Source organism: Bicyclus anynana, chromosome 21 (assembly GCF_947172395.1).
Source record: "Bicyclus anynana chromosome 21, ilBicAnyn1.1, whole genome shotgun sequence".
NCBI classification, from domain to species: Eukaryota; Metazoa; Arthropoda; class Insecta; order Lepidoptera; family Nymphalidae; genus Bicyclus; species Bicyclus anynana.
In genome coordinates, this window is record NC_069103.1 from 5558736 (window position 1) to 5578073 (window position 19338).

At 36.3% G+C, this 19338-nt stretch overlaps 1 protein-coding gene across 1 annotated transcript in view; it reads left to right on the forward strand.

Moving 5' to 3' along the window:
* The window catches only part of LOC112046918 (hemicentin-2), a 46635-nt gene extending 30432 nt beyond the window's left edge, over positions 1–16203 (forward strand). Inside the window, exons 12-16 of the mRNA XM_052888180.1 lie at positions 2019–2152; positions 3310–3490; positions 4374–4618; positions 6375–6533; positions 8656–16203. Of these exons, the coding sequence (XP_052744140.1) occupies positions 2019–2152; positions 3310–3490; positions 4374–4618; positions 6375–6533; positions 8656–8862 (926 nt within the window). The 3' untranslated portion in view covers positions 8863–16203. The remainder of the gene's footprint in view (positions 1–2018; positions 2153–3309; positions 3491–4373; positions 4619–6374; positions 6534–8655) is intronic.
* Positions 16204–19338: the final 3135 nt, after the last annotated feature.

A 19338-nucleotide genomic window follows, 5' to 3' on the forward strand; every position in this document is an offset into this window, starting at 1 on the left:
CAGACCACTTGTATAATAAAACAATTGAATAAAACGTTAATGTTCTGATGTAATAGTCTGTTAATTCCATCATGGTGAAAATTTTTGGAATATAAAATTTAACAATGCGAAAATTTTGTTGTCACCAATCCACTATATTTTATATTCAATATTTTATTCACTTTCTATAAATTCTGTGAGATGTCATGTAATATTAATTCAAAAGCTTTCACATTCGACGGACAACAAATAACACCAATTATATACCGAACAATACACAATTAGGGTGCGTTTCCATTATGTCGACAATGAGCGACGTCGACTGTCGTCTCTAGCTGTTCTCACTATAACGACTTCTATCGTTGAACTGTTAAACGACAATCGTGGCTAGCTGCTCCTATTGTATCGGGTCGATATTTTACTGTGTCGGTTTACGTTCTCTGTTTGTGGTGACGATCTTTTACCGTTTTACGATTGTCGTGCTAGCCGTTCACGATAATCTGTCGTCACAGTAAAAAAGGCGTCGTGGACGACAGTTGGTAGTGCCGTCCTACATGTGAACACCTCCATTTAAAGTATATTTCATGTAGGACGGTGCGGGTGACAGTTCGTTTCACTCTTTGTGTTGAATGAAACTTTGCCGCAATTGCCGCATGATAATAGAACGTATTATTAACGTCATACAAGCGACTGTCACCGTACCCATGCTATCTGATAAACACTTTAACCATTGTTCATCCAAACCATTTGACACCTAAATGGACGACCGGTCGCCCACCGGTCGTATCCGTTACGTCACATGTAAAAAAATATAAAGTAAAATAAGCGAGCACAGTATCATGCTCCGCGTGATAGAGATTTTTTAAATGGCTCACAACGGTAGATTAAAACCGCATTCACTGACTGTCGGCTTCTACAACGCAGACGGGCTTTTCGATAAAATACTCGCGGGCAGCGAATGGTTAAATGCACAAACCACGACACTGCACTGTAAAATGTCGCTCCGACATAATGAAAACGCGGCCTAAGCTTTATGTAAATGTAGTCCTCTCATTATTTATGCCATATTTTCATTTGATTTAATGTTAACGACACGATCTGGTGCCAAGTGTCTATACTCTCCAAGATTCTCATCTCCTAATGTAATGCTCTTTGGGATATTGACAGACTTTCTTCAAAGTTACAAAGTGGATGCTTATGTAAATTCACTTTTTCCTACTCGTTTGAAAATAGCTAGTGCTAAAAAAACAAGACGACAGTCGGGTATTTTTTATCCCCAATGTAATGTTTTTGTCCCAATAATGTCCAATTGGACTGTAGTGAAAATAGCTTAGTAGTAGTAAATTATAAGGTTATAAAATTCCACTGTTCTTATTAAGTTATTTTTGTTACACGATTTTCCACCTCCTATAACTAACATCAATATGTTTTAAACCGATTTTGTCTAAAAAAGTATGATTACTACTCTTCCTACCAAAGCCTTCATATATTTTGTTAGGTCTGGCTGACTGACGTTTGGATTAGTTTTTTGATCAAAATAGCCCAATTAACAAATTATACTACGCGCCATGAAACAAGTCTCGTAGACGCGGCGCTAACTAACATCTTAATGGCGTTCACTGTCATTAGATAATGGCGACCTTATTCTCATTTGTTTAAGGCGCTGTCAATTTTAGTTGAGGTTTTAGTCGTGGGACTTCTTTCGTGGTGCGGAGTCTATATTTGTCGTAATTTTGATATCGCTTTTTTTTTTATTTGCCATATCTTTTTTTGTTAAATATGACCAATATTCCCAGTCCCCTTCAATTAGTCGGGAAAGACTGTGCTAGGAGTGGGTACGACAATAGACCAACGGGGCGGGGATCGAACCACCACCCCTCGGTGATGAGTCCAACCGCTCTTACCGTTGAGCTATTGAGGCTTGAACCTAACCATATTATTATTAGCAACTATGTGAATAGTTTTAGTTAAGTAACCAAGTGAAATGAATTTCCATTTAACTAAACATTTAATTAATTAATTACTAATTTTTGTTTTAGGTCGACCAGATCAAGTCCACAACTGCACAGTGGTGAATGCGTCGCTCACGTCGTTTGGTGTTCGATGCTCGGAAGGCTTCAATGGGGGCATGCCTCAGTCATTTTTGTTAGAAGTTAGAGATATTGTTACTCAGGTAAGATTACAGCTATCCTATCCTAGATATTTAAAATTAGATTATTTCTTTGTACATCAAACTTTGTATACTTTTGTATCTACATATTACTATTATTATTGTCTATTAGTAGGTAGTTATCGTATGCTATTTTGGTATTAAAGTTTTTTTTTCCTTTTATAAATGACTATAAATGACTAAACTTATCACTATGTGACCCAGAATATTATTTCCTTATTATTGAAGTGATATATAAAGTTGCACCTAGCGCATGTTAACTAGTTACGGGACCGGACCCTCATTCGCACGAGAGTTTTTTAAACGGACATTAAAAAAGCGTTCAAATATAGTATGAAGTTAAATGAAGGTCCATTTCCAACGCCTAAAATTGAAAATGCAACACTGCTCCAAAAAAACGCCGTATTTTAAAATCGCTGTCATGTGAATATATACTTGGGTATGTATTTGTTGTATTTGAAAGGTTTTTATCGTCCGCTAATAAAACTCTCGTGCGAATGAGAGCTTTATGTTCCGTCACAATATCAGATAAGACGGGACGTCGCAGTCACGCTGAGCGCAACGGCTCCATATAACGTATTCCTTAATAACTAGTAGGTATATTACAAAACAATAAAATGCTCTACCTCGTCCAATTTTGGATTGGGAGAAATGTAAATTGCTACCATAACTATTTGTAGGCCATTTCTAAGTTTGCATAATCACGCACAAATATCTCCAACAACTGAGCGCTTAACATTAACATCGCTAACGTGTGGAATATTTTTTTCAATATTTGGAGTCATAATATTAGTAATATCATTTTCATTTTGGTAAATAGCTACCCTACCTTTTGAAACAGTATCTTGTTTGAACTGAACAATACAATTAAAATTAGGTATTTCAATCGGATTATCATGCGTCAACACATTTGTTTGTATCGTAACTGAATCTTGTAAACCGTATTTGTAATCGTATTTGTTGCCCGTCGGAGTGGGGAGCGTGAGGTTTTCTCGTTACGGAATTTCTGGATTCGGTCCCCACGCTCAAGGCCCGGATAGAAGCTATGCAATAGCTTAATAACTACCGATAGCGTCACGTCACCGTCCCGTCCCGTCCCGTTCACCTTATGACTAAATATTTAGCAGTTTAACATCTTCGGAGCTAATTTCACCCAACAGGAGATCGTAGCCAACGTGTCGAGCGCCGTGCCACGCTTCACGGCGGGCGGGCTAATACCGGGACACACATACGCCGCTGCCGTGTTAGCGTACAACGCGAAGGGAAGAGGAGACCCGTACCCTTTAAGAGCTAGCACGCTGCGACCGCCCGAGAAACACCACGTTCATGATAAGAGTTTAGGTAAATAACTTCTGCCTATTTAATGCCTATTTTCTATTTTGAATGTGGATTTACTGCTCATATGTTTATGTCTATCTTTATTGACACCAATATGGGTGATTATGACCGCATATGTGACTCTGTTCTCATGGTCATCCTTACCTTTTTCTCTTTGTTTCACTTACATGGGGTTGGAGAAATATGTCATTATCATATTGCAACAACATCGTCTACTTCTTTTACGTTTCTCCAGCGATGAAGACGTTTCATTAGTCGACCGTCATGCATGCAGCGACCAATACACGATCAGTTATAGTAGTGGGTGCTGCAGAAACGTAAGAATAATTGATCGTCAATGCCGTGCATTACGATATTCTCTTTCAAACACTCCGGCCTTTTCGGCCTTCCTCTTCTCTTGTGTCCATCCATTTACAAATTTCAACATTCTTATGTTATTAAGACTTTTATCTCTCTACAGTAAAAACCCATATCAATAGTCAACTTCTCTGTCACTGGTGCCATTTTCAGACTTCCTCTTTCCGTCGGTACAATAATTTTCAGACGTCCCCCGTGATACTGTTCTAAATAAAACTTATATTAATTACTTGACTATGACCTACGACTTAAAGTGCTTTTCAAGGCACTCAGTGTGACAACACCGATTGCCTAACTTTAAGTAAAAACAATGATAGAGAAAATCTGGGAAAAATAAGCCTCATTTCACAATTAAGACTTATAAGAAAGAAACTATATAACTACCAGATCGACGAGGCAGTTTCGGTAACTATAATGACGAACTATAAGATGTGGTGTTTAGAAGTCCTTACAAAGGGCTATGTCAATCAGTGGACATCTAAGTGGATAATGATGATATTAAAACTTTATGATATATTCTCTTTCCTAGATATACCAAAGACTGCCTTTCAAATGTCGGGAGCGATGTCAGCAGCGGTGGGTGGTGGCGGGGTTTTTATGGTGGTGTTGGTGTTGTTCATGGTGGCTGTGCGTCAGAGGTGCACCAAACGCAAGTTGCGCTCCGGAGGCGCCACCTCCCAGCCAGCCTCCCCGGATAAACTCCGGGAGAAGGATGACAGCGAAAGTGATGACAGGAACCCGGATATTATACCGTCTGATACTGATCATTTGCAGGTAGGTTTGACGACCTCTCTAGCGTAGATATGCTATAGTTCTCAACATAGAGGTTGTGGGTTGATACCCAGTATCAGTCAGCTCAGTACCCAGTGACGCTTAGTTTACAGGCAAAGACATACCAAGCTATTAAGCGTTCCGGTACGATGCCGTTAGAGACCGTAAACGTAAGCATCTACTTATCCGGATCGTAGGTATCGCACGCATCGCATCAATCAGTTTTTTAATTTTACGGTAGGTAAAATCCGTTCGATGCGGATCTGTTGACGCACTATGACTTTCTTTACCAAGAATATTAAAATTCATTTGATGCGATACATCCGATGCGTACGATGCGGTTCAGTGGACGCTTTCCTTTAGAGTTATAGGTAGAATAAAGATGTACCTCTTCAAAGTAAGCCTGCTTCCAACAACTGCATCGTCACTTTATATCAGATGAGATTGAAGTCAAGAGCTAACAAGTCAATAAAAAATAGGTATACATTTTTCATAAGGAATCACTTTTTAGCCTCAATATCTACAGGATAAAAATAATATTCAATTTACGTTTGCTTATTTTTGCTTGTGTTATTGTTTCTTTATTCCTAAACCAACCACCAATCAACAACCAAAATTCTCCAACAACAACAAAGGTCGAAATTCTCAACCCATTACATTATTACATCATTCTAGCTATAATTCAATAGAGTTTGATGTACTTGAAATGACTCTTGAGATATAAATTTTATGAGAATATTTCCGCTGCATCATTTCACGCCTTTCACTCCTCTACAAAGTACTACATTGATTGATCTAACAGAGCCTTTGTACGAAGTGATAGTATACTAAAATATATTAGTAAGTTTTCTTGGCAATTTGTCAGCTAGGTAAAATGATTTAGTAGTTTTTTTGCATAGCACAATGTAGGCCACAGTAATTTATCATACTACGAGTATTCTTAATTAATATTTTGAGACCTACGCCGTATTCTATGTTTAAATATATTAAACTAGCAGACCAAGTCAAACTTTCCTTTCTTTAAATATTTCATGTAAGGTTGTCTGGAGGAGATCGCTTTTAGCAATAAGACCGCCTTTGCGCATCTTACTTTTCTATTTTTTTTTTCTTCTCTTATTTTTATTGTATCTTATTTGTGTGCAATAAAGAATTAAAATAAATAATAAATAAATAAAGCTATCGGTGACAAACAAAGTTTTTAGCTGCATAAGATGTTTAGAACTTTAGATTCCTTAGCAGTATGAGTGACGTGTCCGCATAAATGCTCTGTCTACATACTTATCAAAAGTCATAGTAACGAATTATTTGATTTATTTTACTATTAGCCTTACGTTCCTTAGCCGTTCTCTTTTTTATTAACCGTACTATTAGGCGTGAAGTTTTGTTTTTTACAAATCCCATAGGAAACATAGATATTACTGGAATAAGAAGTATATGTTCTGCTCCAAGGTCGAATCTATCTCCATACCAAATTTCACCCAAATCGGTTCTGTGGTTTAGTCTTGAAAAGGTAACAGACAGAGAAACTGTCGCACAGTCAGTTAAGCAGACTTTCGTATTTTTAATATAAGTATGGATTCTTAGCGAAAATCCAAGTGGATCCGAAAAATCTTTACAAAGCTGTAGAGGCGACATTTATTGAGGATGCACCGGTTTTGGCGTGAAACGCAAAGGGATACTTTATCGAATCTGGGCAGATTTTACGCAGAAAATTTAAATATTAACCAATTAATCAGTGTAAAATCTTTTTTCCAAACAGCAGGTGGATTACTTCCGCCAACAACAAGTGTCAACAATATCACCGCCCAACAACAGGGCGCCGAGAGGAAGCATCGCCGGGGTCCGCGGCAGCATCCCTGGCTACTGCCCGCTGCGGACTGCGCCGCCGCCTTCGCATCCTCCCATACACGACAATACTGTAAGCAATTTATCAATTTATAATACGTAACAGACTAAGAGCCTGCATATGAATCATGTCATCAGTTGCCTGACCATTACCTTCGTAGCAACCCTTACCTTACCTACCTACCTTTTACCTTTTACCTACCTTTTACCTACCTTTGTAAAACTTTGACGGCCTCGATGGGGCAGTGGTATGCGCGGTGGATTTACAAAACGGAAGTCCTGGGTTCGATCCCCAGCCGGTGGGAGGTTTCGACCGTGGCTAGTTACCACCCTACCGACAAAGACGTACCGATAAGCGATTTAGAGTTCCGGTACGATGTCGTGTAGAAACTGAATAGGGGTGTGGATTTTCATCCTCCTCCTAACAAGTTAACCCGCTTCTATCTTAGACTGCATCATCACTTAGCATCAGGTGAGATTGTAGTCAAGGGCTAACTTGTATAGAATAAAAAAAATAAAAAGCCCTTTGTTAGAGACCTTTAAAGTTCTCTTTAAAAAAAACTTTAACGGTATTCTTTGGAGGGTTGCTGTGAAGCTAAGTTACTACGCAATGGAGATAAATATGATATCTCATTTTATGTCGAGGAATAATATTTATAAAACATACTTGAACGGTCTGGATCTTTCAACTCTGCTACTTTTCTGCCACACAATCCACACTCTATCGTAAATTGCTTATGGTGATAGCCCAGTGGATATGACCTCTGCCTCCAATTACGGAGGGCGTATGTTGAATCCGGTTCGGGGCATGCACCTCCTGCTTTTGAATTATGTGCATTTTAAGAAATTAAATATCACGTGTCTCAAACGGTGAAGAAAAAACATCGTTAGAAAACCTGTATGTGAGAAATCTGCCAACCCGGAAAGGGCCAGCGTGGTGGATTGTTGGCCTAACCTTTTTTCATTCTGAGAGGAGACTAGAGCTCAGCAGTGAGCTGAATATAGGTTAATAATGGTGATTTGAAAGTTTGTCAAAAAATTTTGACAAACTTTCAGCCTTTATAAAATGGCTCATAGTCTAACTTATTAAGAATTCAGCAAAATTTAAATTAATAATAAATTATGGTCATTGAAAAAAACCTGCAAATTCCCCTGTTTCGCTTGAAAATTAATGACCATAATAATTACTGTAATAACAGTCACATTATTTCTCTCTGCAAAGTTTCTTAATCCAGACGTAGCGCGAATGGGGACTTAAGTCAAATTTTAGCAAAATATTTGGCTTTCATAGTCGGATCTTATGCAAATTGTGTTATGGTAATGGCTACACACGAATTACTAGCTTACGTTTGCTGGCTTTATTTCGATTATGTTCCTTCTATCATTGTTATAGGATTAGAAAACATTTTTAAATTCGTATAGCCTTCAACAGTTTTTAATTTTTAATAATTAACCCTTTTGAATCATCATCATCATATCAGCCGATGATCGTCCACTGCAGGACTGAACATCACGATACTGAGCCACCTGCATCTAGCGAACCCCTGCGACTCGCTTGATGTCGTCAGTCCACCTGGTGGGGGGTCGGCCAACACTGCGCTTACTAGTGCGCGGTCGCCATTCCAGCACTTTCTGACCCCAACGTCAGGGTTGGGGACCCTTTTGAATAATTTTAAATATATCTAAATCGACACCTAATAACTCATTTAGAGTATTTATGAAAATCATATGAAAATCCACTTAGTTCTTAAGTTAAAGTAACAGGATAAAAAAAAATGTCTTTACTTAGCAATAATCTGTTTATATCAAATTATTTTCTTTAACATATTAACGTGTGTAATTAACTGAACTTTGTTTTATAAACAAGTTTTTATGTTTCATCGTCAGCCTGCTTTTATTAAGATATACAGAGCCTGAATTAATTTATCATAGAAAAAGGGAACTACCTATTAGATACCATTAGCTCCAGCATATGCTTGGTTCATGCAGCAGAGTGATGAGCACCTTTTTCAAGGTTGTGCCTAACATGACAGTGTGGTTGTTTCATGCTTCTGCTACTTGAGTTTTTGTCTTGCCTTGTTCAGGTGGTTCAGGCATGACACTACGATGGTGCTTAGGCATTGTGGTGTGTGGTTTTATAGTAGACGTTTTTTCTTTCTTTCTTATTGTATTAACTTCGATATTTATTTCAACAGACGTCAACTCCAGGGATACCGCCGCCAGCAGGTTTCGCGGGTGGCTCCTGCACTCTACCTCGTAACACGGGTGCCGCGAACGATCGTTGCATCCCCCTCCAGCACCTGCGCACCCTGCCCCGTGCGCACCCACATGCGCACCCACACGTGCACCCACATGCGCACCCGTCGGCGCACGCACACCCAGCGCGCGACACCCCCCTTTGACAGACCACGCAGCTATAGGGCCTGTAAATAATGCTCAAGTAACAATGAGGTGAACGTTTCGGTGATTTCATGCAATTATTATATTTGGACAATATGTTGCTGATTCATTCATTATGACAATTTCTATTTGAAAGTGATCATCGATTTGTTGAAAAGACTTTTATCTGTGAATAATGTTTATAATTGTAGCTACTTATTTACGGTTAACGAATTCTCGCTTAGTTTATAGGTATCGTATTTTATATCTCATAATATCACAATGCTAGTTCCGATAAAAAACTGATATTACATTGCCTAAATATTGTACAACTTCATCAAAATATTGTTATATGGTATGAAAATACAAGCAAGGTTTTTAAGAAACAATTTCAGTACCTCGTAACTGTCAATGTGGTAATAATGCTTTCATTTCGTCCGTTATGTATTTTGTCAATTTGGTGTCATATGCCAAATTAGATATGTTCATAGTTGAGAAACCCCTATATTAAATATCATTAATAAACGCAATATTAAAATAAATATTATAGTTAACAAGACGCCATTTATGAATTTTACTTTTTGTCTTGCGCTTGACTTCAATCCTATCTGATGTTAAGTGGCTTACAATCTAACATCTTAAAGCACTAAATTTTATGTTGTGATATTAAATCATCTGAATCACTTAGCGTTACAACATTGCCGGTAGTTTGCTACCAGCATGTACTATCCGATTGCCTGCTAGAATAAACCCTATTTTATATTAAAGAAAATCAAAATTAAATTAAAAATCGTTGACCCTGAAAATCAAACCCAGAAATTTTCGAGTAGAGTTATAAATCCACAGTTATATACGTCAACACCAGATAGATCTGTGAATCTATTGATCAAGGTTAATCACGTTTATAGGAAAGTTGCGGTTAACTTTAAGTTCGAGCGCGCTTGCCAGAAAGTAAAGTTGAAAGATTAAACTCTCGTCTTGAAGGAAATCGAGTTATAAATTGTGACAATATTTTGAAGCTTAGATGCATTTGGATGCTTCAGAAGAGCTTTTCACACCGCGGTTTGTATTTCGAACGCTGATAAAAAGTTCATTTGCATGTAATACTTTTTTATGATGAAAGTTCTGTTTTGTTTGTGTTAGTAAGGTGTACGCAACGCACGACTAGTGCGTTTATGTGTGTAAACTTATGGAGCGTGGAAAGCAGAAACAAAGCATTTTTGCTTTCCCCGCTCCATGTCGCTCTTTTAGTTTCATTCATGTCTTCACGCTCCATCTACTACACCGTGAATAATTTAAACTTCTGAGCATGGTTGTAATCATAAAATATGTATGAATAATAAATAATTAATTTTAATACATTATTAATTTTAATTTGTTTGATGCTAAGCAAAGTGATCACAATGTAATGTACTAGTAATAATGTACATTGTTGCGTTGCTTAGCTTTCATGTAGCTCAAACAATGTCTGAAATTGCCGAGACTGTTAAATCTAATTTTAATTACCTAAATAGTTAGGATGAACGAAATATTGGACTTTGTTACGGTTTGTTTGTAAATTGTAAATATCATTGATATTCCACGAATAATCTAGATTCAAAGTATTTGATATGGGTTTATAATACGTAATAATATAGGTGACACATAAAAATAAAAATGTTTGTTTTAAACAATATTTGATATTAATTCATTGAAAGCTTTATTTTAAAATTAATTTACAATGGTTGTGAAAATTGTAAAATTTCATATAAGAAATTAATATTTTAGCCAACTGGATACGTTTTCTTTATTACAATTGTAACTAGTATATCAAAAGTTAAACTTAATTATTATTATTTGATTATGAAACACGGCTAAAACTCACGTGATATAAGGTCGGAGCATGTCCGACTAGTTTCGAACCCATACGATGACATTAATGAACCGTCGGAGAGTGTAACGAAACCACCACTCAACCCCTCTCCCAGCGCGCGATGCGATCAGCTGCGCGCCGCGCCGCCGCTTCGTAGTTTGAATCGTGCCGCGTTGCAAAAACCGGGTCATGACTAAGGGCCCCGTATTGGTTCAAAACTAGTCGGGCATACTCCGACCTACTATCACGTGAGTTTTAGCCGTGTTTCATAATCAATTAATATGAATAACCCTCACGATAGTTTAATTATTATTCTTAACGACGACAGTTTTTTAAAAGTAACCAACGTTATATATAAAGGGGGCTAAAGAAATGGAATTAAATTGCGTTTCACATTTTTTTCTATAGATTTGTACAGTTAATAATATTTAAATATTTATATAAAAAAGCAAGTTTTTATTTAAATAAATGCCCTAACATTTTTTAAGAGTAGCGTTTTACCGTTATGTCATCTTATGGTAAGTCAAGTTTTAAGTTGTAAGGACAAGTTTTCCTAGAGTATGTCTTTTTACTTATCTTTTAAAGATACCTATCATGAAACATCAGAGCGTGATTAGGTTTGTCGGCTTGAGCCATGATGAGCTGAGATAGTACGAAGTATTCTGCGAGTTTGATAGGGAGTAGTGGGAGGCCGAGTGCGATATAGGCGACTAGCTCATTCTTGTCATGGCGTTCGATCTGTCAGCACCTTTTGTTGGATTATTACTTGGCGGGAAGAATAACTTGAGTGGATATGGGGAGTGTTGACTAGTTTTAAAAGACGTCTTTAACCCTGCATCCTTCGGTCACAAGTCCGGGACTTCGCTCAAGGTTATTCTGTGCTACTCGAGGGTTTATTGGTAACATTCTTAGTGAGAGTTGTCAGACCTGTTTTGCTCTTTAAATCCGCTTCTTATGTCAACCCGTTTCCGACATGTTTGCTATGATATACATTTATCAATTAAAAAAAAAGCGGCTGTCAAGGCGAGTTACAAAATAACTTGCATGATTTAGACACCGTCTAATCATCATCAAATCAGTTTCATAATATTACCATAGCGATTATTGTCAACAAAAATACACAAGTACCTATATTAAAAAGTCCAATTGCATGCCTGAAATTAAGTCTAATTTAACTTTAAAAATTTGATCAAAAAATAAACAGGGCAAGTTAAATAAAAGCTTGTAAAATTTAAGTAATCAAAAAACTCCAAAGTTGTAATAACATTTAAAAACTTATACTAAATTTAATTTAAGTTATTTATTTTAAAACACTAATACTTCTATACTATAATTTTTGAATATGACCCTCATCTTACCTTAAAAAACACACGGAAATTATTATATTTTTTTTGATGATGCTTTAGGATAAGCAAATAAAAAAATGTCCAAAATCCTTGAAATATTTATATTAGTTAATTTACCAATGTGTTTTCAAGGTTAATTTTATAGTCATATTTAAGTTCAAAAGGCAGATGTTAGGTCACGTTCGGTCTATTTTATTATTTTAGTCGAGTACGAACGATATTTGGATTTACCGCCCAAAAATTTTTCGTACTCGACTAAAATACTAAAGTAGTCTGTACGGCGTCTTAGTGTTTTTAATATTAATAATTCCTAAGTATTGACATTTACCTATTTGTTAATTCATGTAGTCAAAAAACCAGTGATGGCTGGACCTTCGTCGTCTTATAAAAGGTGATTTGATAACTTTGACAAATGAATGATTGTCACAAAACTGTCTATATAATAATTTCTTTATTTTGCTATTATCTGCGAAAAGCCTCTATTTAGAGAGTATTTTGTCGGACCTGGGTGACGTTGTCGAATGGGTTCGTCGGCTTTTCGCGGATAATAGCAAAATAAATAAGCTATTATATATTCATGATGAACTTCCGCAAAGTAACGCCTGATTCTATCCAATACAAAACATTATGTCGACGGAGGATGACTTCACATTGATTTTCTAAAAGAATACGAAATATGCGAGGAGAATGACTAGATGCGAGCAGGTTAGTCAAGTCGGGTTTTTATATTTTTTTTAATTATTTTTTTTTTATTAGAATTCAATGGTATGTGCTGACTAACTTTTATACGAAGATCTGGCCATCACAGGTTGTCGTTCTATTATGTGTTGTTAATAATAATTAACAAAATTCATGTTGAGGTGAAATAAAATAATTTAAGTTCATATTATCAAATTGTCCGTTACGGAAGACTTGTATATATACAAAGTTACTAGTGTAAATGTTTTGTATTATACAATTTAACATAATTTCTGTGTCGTCAACAAAATATTGGGACACGTGATTAATTTAAGACATTCGCTTTAGATAAAATAATTTTGACAAGCAATGTATTGATAAAATTTTTGTATTATATATTTTTAGTTTAAAATTGTCTATTCCGGTAAGTCCACTTGGCTATGGATGCAGTGGCAAGATGTACAGACAAGCATTTGACAGGTGTGTTGGTGAGTAAATATAATTACATATGTTTTTATAATTTGACAGTGTGAGCTTGGAATTCATGTGTATCTTTCTCCATCTTTACTATGATGTTAGACAGTGAGAGATATAAACGAATTTGAGACACTGCTTAGTTATTACAACAGTAATTATAACGGAATAAACGGATTATAAATGCAAATAAATCAAGAAAGCTGAATTTAGATATGGCGTGGGGGAAACCGAGAAAAAAAAAGAAAAGGGAAACTTCAAATTCTCGACCAAGATTTTCTAAGTGCATTTTCCAGCTTATTGAAAAAAGGGTTGAATTCAGTTTTTTTTACAAACTCCGTTGATATACGAAAATTCTGATTTTCGTTTATAAGCTCTATAAATAAAGTTCTTTACATTTCTCAGTTATTGAGATATTGATCTAAGTCAGATCCCACGTCATATCCAAAATTCAGCTTTCTTATTTCATTTACGTTTCCATATTATGTGGAATAAATAAGAAATACAGATTAACGCTGCGTGTGTGTGTTGAGAGATAATTCTCCTTCAGTTCTCGCTTGCACTATCATCTTACCTCTACATTTAAAGTCAAATAGACTTCCCGAAATAGATTAACTATAACATTTTCCTTTTATGATTTGGTGTTGTCGAACAACTTATGTGAGGTTCATGTAAAGACGTCAATACACAGCGACCAGTATGTAGTGACTATACCTACTATAATTTCAGGAAATACCTAGTTTACTGGATCCGATAGGCCATATATTGTTTTCAAATAATCCATAGGGTTCTTAGATTTTTTTCAGTAGGTAGGTTCTTAAAATATCAATTTATAAGAATTATAATCGAAACAAGTTGTATTTTTCTGTCCAAATATTTCAGATAAAAGTATCAAAAATGATATATTAATTTAAGGTGGAGTTGTCATCTTTCTTGGTAGATCACTGAACAGGTGGTAGAATTACTGTTCACTGAATTAAAAAATAAGCAGTGATAGCCTAGTGGATATGACCTCTGCCTCCGATTCCGGAGGGTGTGGGTTCGAATCCGGTCCCGGGCATGCACCTCCAACTTTTCAGTTGTGTGCATTTTAAGAAATTAAATATCACGTGTCTCAATCGGTGAAGGAAAACATCGTGAGGAAACCTGCATACCAGAGAATTATCTTCATTCGTGTGCGTGTGTGAAGTCTGCCAATCCGCATTGGGCCAGCGTGGTGGACTATTGGCCTAACCCCTCTCATTCTGAGAGGAGACTCGAGCTCAGCAGTGAGCCGAATATGGGTTGATGACGACGACAACGAATTAAAAAATCGCAATTTTTTAAATTAAGTTGCCTAAAGCGCAATTTTCTATCGTGGTCATGAACTATAAAATAGGTACATTGTATTTGCAGCGTCAACCTTAAGGCTAAGTTACACAATGAGAGTTCACGTTTGCGAGCGACCGTTTCTTTCTAGATTACAATCTTATCGCCAAAGTGACACTGAGATAAAATTGTTGCTTATATAGAAGAAGCTAAACCTCGCATCCAAGAAACTCTCCGTGTGTAACTAACCCTTTATTTTATAAAGATTGCGACTGTTTTATAGCCGGTGTAAAATTTTCTTCTTTAAACTCTATTATTCGAAACAAGTATGTCAAACCATTCGTCATTAATTATGTTCCACTATCGTTAACCACTAGTTTTTCGCAAATCCCTCGGGAATCATGGATTTTTCCGGGATAAAAAGTAGCCTTAGTGTTAATACATGCTGTAATATATTTCAATGTCAAATTTCAGCTAATTCGGTTCACTAGTCGAGCCGTGAAAGAGTGACAAATATTCATGTCATCAAAATCATCAGTTTTCGCAAATCTCGGAAAGCCATGAATTTTTTCAGGATAAAAAGTAGCCTATGTGTTAATCCAGAGTAAAATCTATTTTCATTCCATTTCAGCCAAATCGCTTCAGTAGTAGCGGCGTTAACGAGTAACAAAAATCCAAACAAACATTCAAACATCCATACAAACTTTCGCGTTTATAATATTAGTAGTATTATATTAACCGCAATACTAAATTAGTTTGTCGGGTGCAAGAAATGCAATACAATTATATATACAATATATATACAATTATATTTTTGACGCTAGACGCGTCAAAAATATTATATTTTCACGAGAGTTAAAAAAGGGATACGTTAAAACTCAGCGTTGGCGCTTTTAATAACGATCTTAATTTAATTCATGGTCTATTTCCAACGCCCAAAATTGAAAATGCAACACTACTCGATAAAAAAGGGTCGTGTTTTAAAAACCCTGTCGTGTAAACATATACTAGGGAATACATTTGTTGTATTTAAACGCTTTTTTAACGTCCGTTAAAAAACTCTCGTGTAAATGAGGCTTTACTGTGCAAAGTAAACCTTAGGACCTGGCCGTAAGATCACGAGATATACGAGATATACGAGTAGTACATATCTAGAACTACCTTGAACAAAAATACATGCACTTATGTATTTTTTTTGTTGCTATAATCATACATGACTTGGTTATAGCCTAATAATTCAGTCAGTAAGTTACACTTTACTTGGTCTCTCAAAAATATTGTATATAAAAAAAGATTGCGACGAATTGATAATCTCCTCATATTTTGAAGTCGGTTAAAAATGTCTGAATAACCACGAATACCTAATATGTCGCAAGTGTATTGGCGTCTAATATAAATTGTATTACAATTTTTTTTTTTATTTATACAGTCATCGAAACTTTTTATAAGAATATCTTAATTTGATAGTAAAATGTTAGTCAATAATAATTATTTTAAAGCAGATATTTAATATCTATAATTATGTTACTAGCCAATTGTTTTGTTATGACTAATAATATCACTTTTATAGAGAATTTTAATTAATTATGTTTGTTAAAAGTTAATGAAATGTAAATAGTTTGAACGAAGACTTTCTAACTGTCGGGATGTCGGTTTTCAATAAAATATTGAGAAACGAAAATAAAGGAAAAATATTCTAAAACGTTTTCCAGTGTTTGATTTTCTATCTAAACCTATACAAACTTTACAAATATCGTAGATAGAGAAGTCAATAGACAATTATTAATCGGCGTGCCGATGTGGGCAAAAAAATACACGATTTTGCAATCCCATAACACTAAACTCGACTGAACTATTTTAGTTAAAACTAGCCAAATCGGTCCAGCCGTTCTTGAGTTTTAAATAGTGTAAATAACACGACTTTGTTTTATCTATATAGATTTTAAGCTAACTTTTACTTATATTTTGCAACAAGTTAAAGCAGTAACTTTGTCCTCATAGTACATTTATTCTTGTTTGAATCATGACTGAAAAAAAAAGGCGGCAAGTATGTATTCAGTAACAACTTTTGTGTTGGACTCTATAAAATAAGAGATTTTACAAATGACCACGTAAAAGTGTTTCTCCTTTTTGAGAGAATACAATGAACGCTTAGTCTGTCTACTTATTTCTCGTCTACGACATATATTCGGTAAATCATACAGCATATCAATTAGCTGTGAAGATTATGCGAGCTATAGTCATATTTACTAATTACTTAACTAACAAGTTATTGAGTTAGAAAATAATATTATTATTATATCTGCACATAAACATCACATAATGATGATTATGAATAAGTTGTTCTTTTAGAATTAAAAACGACCTTCACCCATCTGTTTAATAAATGTAAAGTGTTTTTATTAAAATTTATTGCGAGTAAGTTGCCTAAAAATCTCCTAACCAAAACATTAATAACTATCATGAATTATGGCTTGACCAGGAGTTTTTTAGGCAACCTACTCGCAACATATTTTTAAACATCCTAATTTTCATATAAAGCACATTTCATCCATTAAACAAATGGGTGAAAGTTGTTTCTAATTCAGATCTTCTACTAATAGACTGAAAAATAAAGAGCCGTGATAGCTCAGTGGATATGACCTCTGCCTCCGATTCCGGAGCGTGTAGGTTCGAACCGGTCCTGGGTATGTACCTTTTCAGTTTTAAATATCAAAAATCGTGAGGAAATCTGCATATCTGAGAATTTTCTTAATTTTCTGCGTGTGTGAAATCTGCCACATAGTTCGAAGAGCCGATGAACGTGCCAAGGTGCTGAAATGGCGACCCCGCACGAAAAAGCAGTGTTGGTCGACCTCTTACTAGGTGGACCGAGAATATCAAGCGGGTTGCAGTAAGCCGCTGGATTCTGGCGGCTCGCAAAGGAGACCGTTGTGCTTGGAGGTTCATGCATGAGGCTTATGTCCAGCAGTGGACGTCTATCGGCTGATAAGGTAAGCTAAGGCAAGGTAAGAGTGAAGTCTGCCAATCCGCATTGGACGTGGTGGGTTAATAAGGCCTAACCACTCTCATTCTGATAGGAGTTTAGCAGTGAGCCGAAAATGGGTTGACAATGATTACTATACAAGACAAGGTTCACTTCTAACGTCTCAGTAAGTATTTAAATTTTTAGTAAAATCTTACGATGAAAACCCACTTACTTTTACCTCACAAATATCACAAGCCGCAGGCCAAAAGTAAGCCCGGATAACCGTTTTTTGTTCCATTCCTCTAACTAAGCCGGGTAATCCGGTGGAACGTATTCGGTGGGATTTTTTTCAATATGCCTTTCAGGTGCGGATTGCATGCGGTTTTTTGGCTCCGAGCGAGAGATATCGAGTAATGAATGGATTTTGCGTATCTTGTTTCAGATGTATGAGTGCGAGCCAAGAGCGCGCTATTTGATAAAAATGTACTTACCTAATCTATACTAATATAATCTATACTATAAAGCTGAAAAGTTTGTTTGTTTATTTAATTGAACGCGCTAATCTCAGAATCTACTGGTCCGATTTGAAAAATTCTTTCAGTGTTAGATAGCCCATTTATTGAGGAAGGCTATAGCTATGTATTATCCCCATATTCTTACGGCAACGGGATCCACGCGGGTGAAACCGCGTGGCGTCAGCTAGTTAATATTAAAATTGAGACTTCTCTTGATCCCAGGTAAGGGTCAAGGGGAAGTCTAAAAGAAGCGTCAGTGACACTAACGTTGAGGAGTAAAAGGTTAGCTTGGTTTGGACTTAGGTGTAATATTTTAAGAATCCGGCTATGACGTCTTAATTCCTAAAATTAAGACGTCATAGCCGGATAACATTGAATATGACCTCTGCCTCCAGTTGCATGGACTTCCAAGCACAACGGTCTCGAGCCTCCAGCATCCAGCGGCTCCCTGCAACCCGCTTAATATTCTCGGTCCACATAGTGGCAGAGGTCATATCCACTGAGCTATCACGGTTATACTCAAACCCACACCCAGTGGATACCTCTGCCTCCCATATCAGAGGATGTGGGTTCGAATCCGGTCTCCTCCTCCTCCAACTATCCAGTTGTGTGCATTTTAAGAAATTTAATATCACGTGTCTCAAACGGTGAAGGAAAAACATCGTGAGGAAACCTGCATATCAGAGAATTTTCTTAATTCTCTGCGTGTGTGAAGTCCACCAATTCGCATTGGGCCAGCGTGGTGGACTATTGGCCTAACCCCTCTCATTCTGACAAGAGACTCGAGCTCAACAGTGAGTCGAATATGGGTTGATAATGATGATGATATAATAAAAGAAGAATATAAATAATAAAATCAATAATTTTAAGGTAAATTATTATATATAATAATTATGAGAAGAATTATTAAATGAAAAATGGAAGGACCCAAGATAAGAGGACATGCTAAAAAGAAATGGTTGAAGTATGTGAAAGAGTATATTTTATTTTAAAAGAAGTAATTGGTTAGTTGACGTATCATAGAAGCGAATGGAAGAGAATAACATATTTTTCTGACTTCCCACAAGGATGGAGATGCTTAATTGAAACTTCGTGTTGGTGTTATTGTCAACAACCGTAGTGTAATGCACACCATTGACGATCAATTATTCTCACGTTTCCGCAGCACCCACGACTATAACTGATCGTGTATTGGTCGCTGCGTGCATGAAAGCTCGACTTATGAAACGACTTCGCTGCAGAAACATGATAATAATTGACCGTCAATGGCTGACTTATGGTTGTTATGTATCCTTGATTACATAGTAACTCTGTATTGCGGCAGAGAGAATAAGTACGCTGTAGTACTACCTTAGACA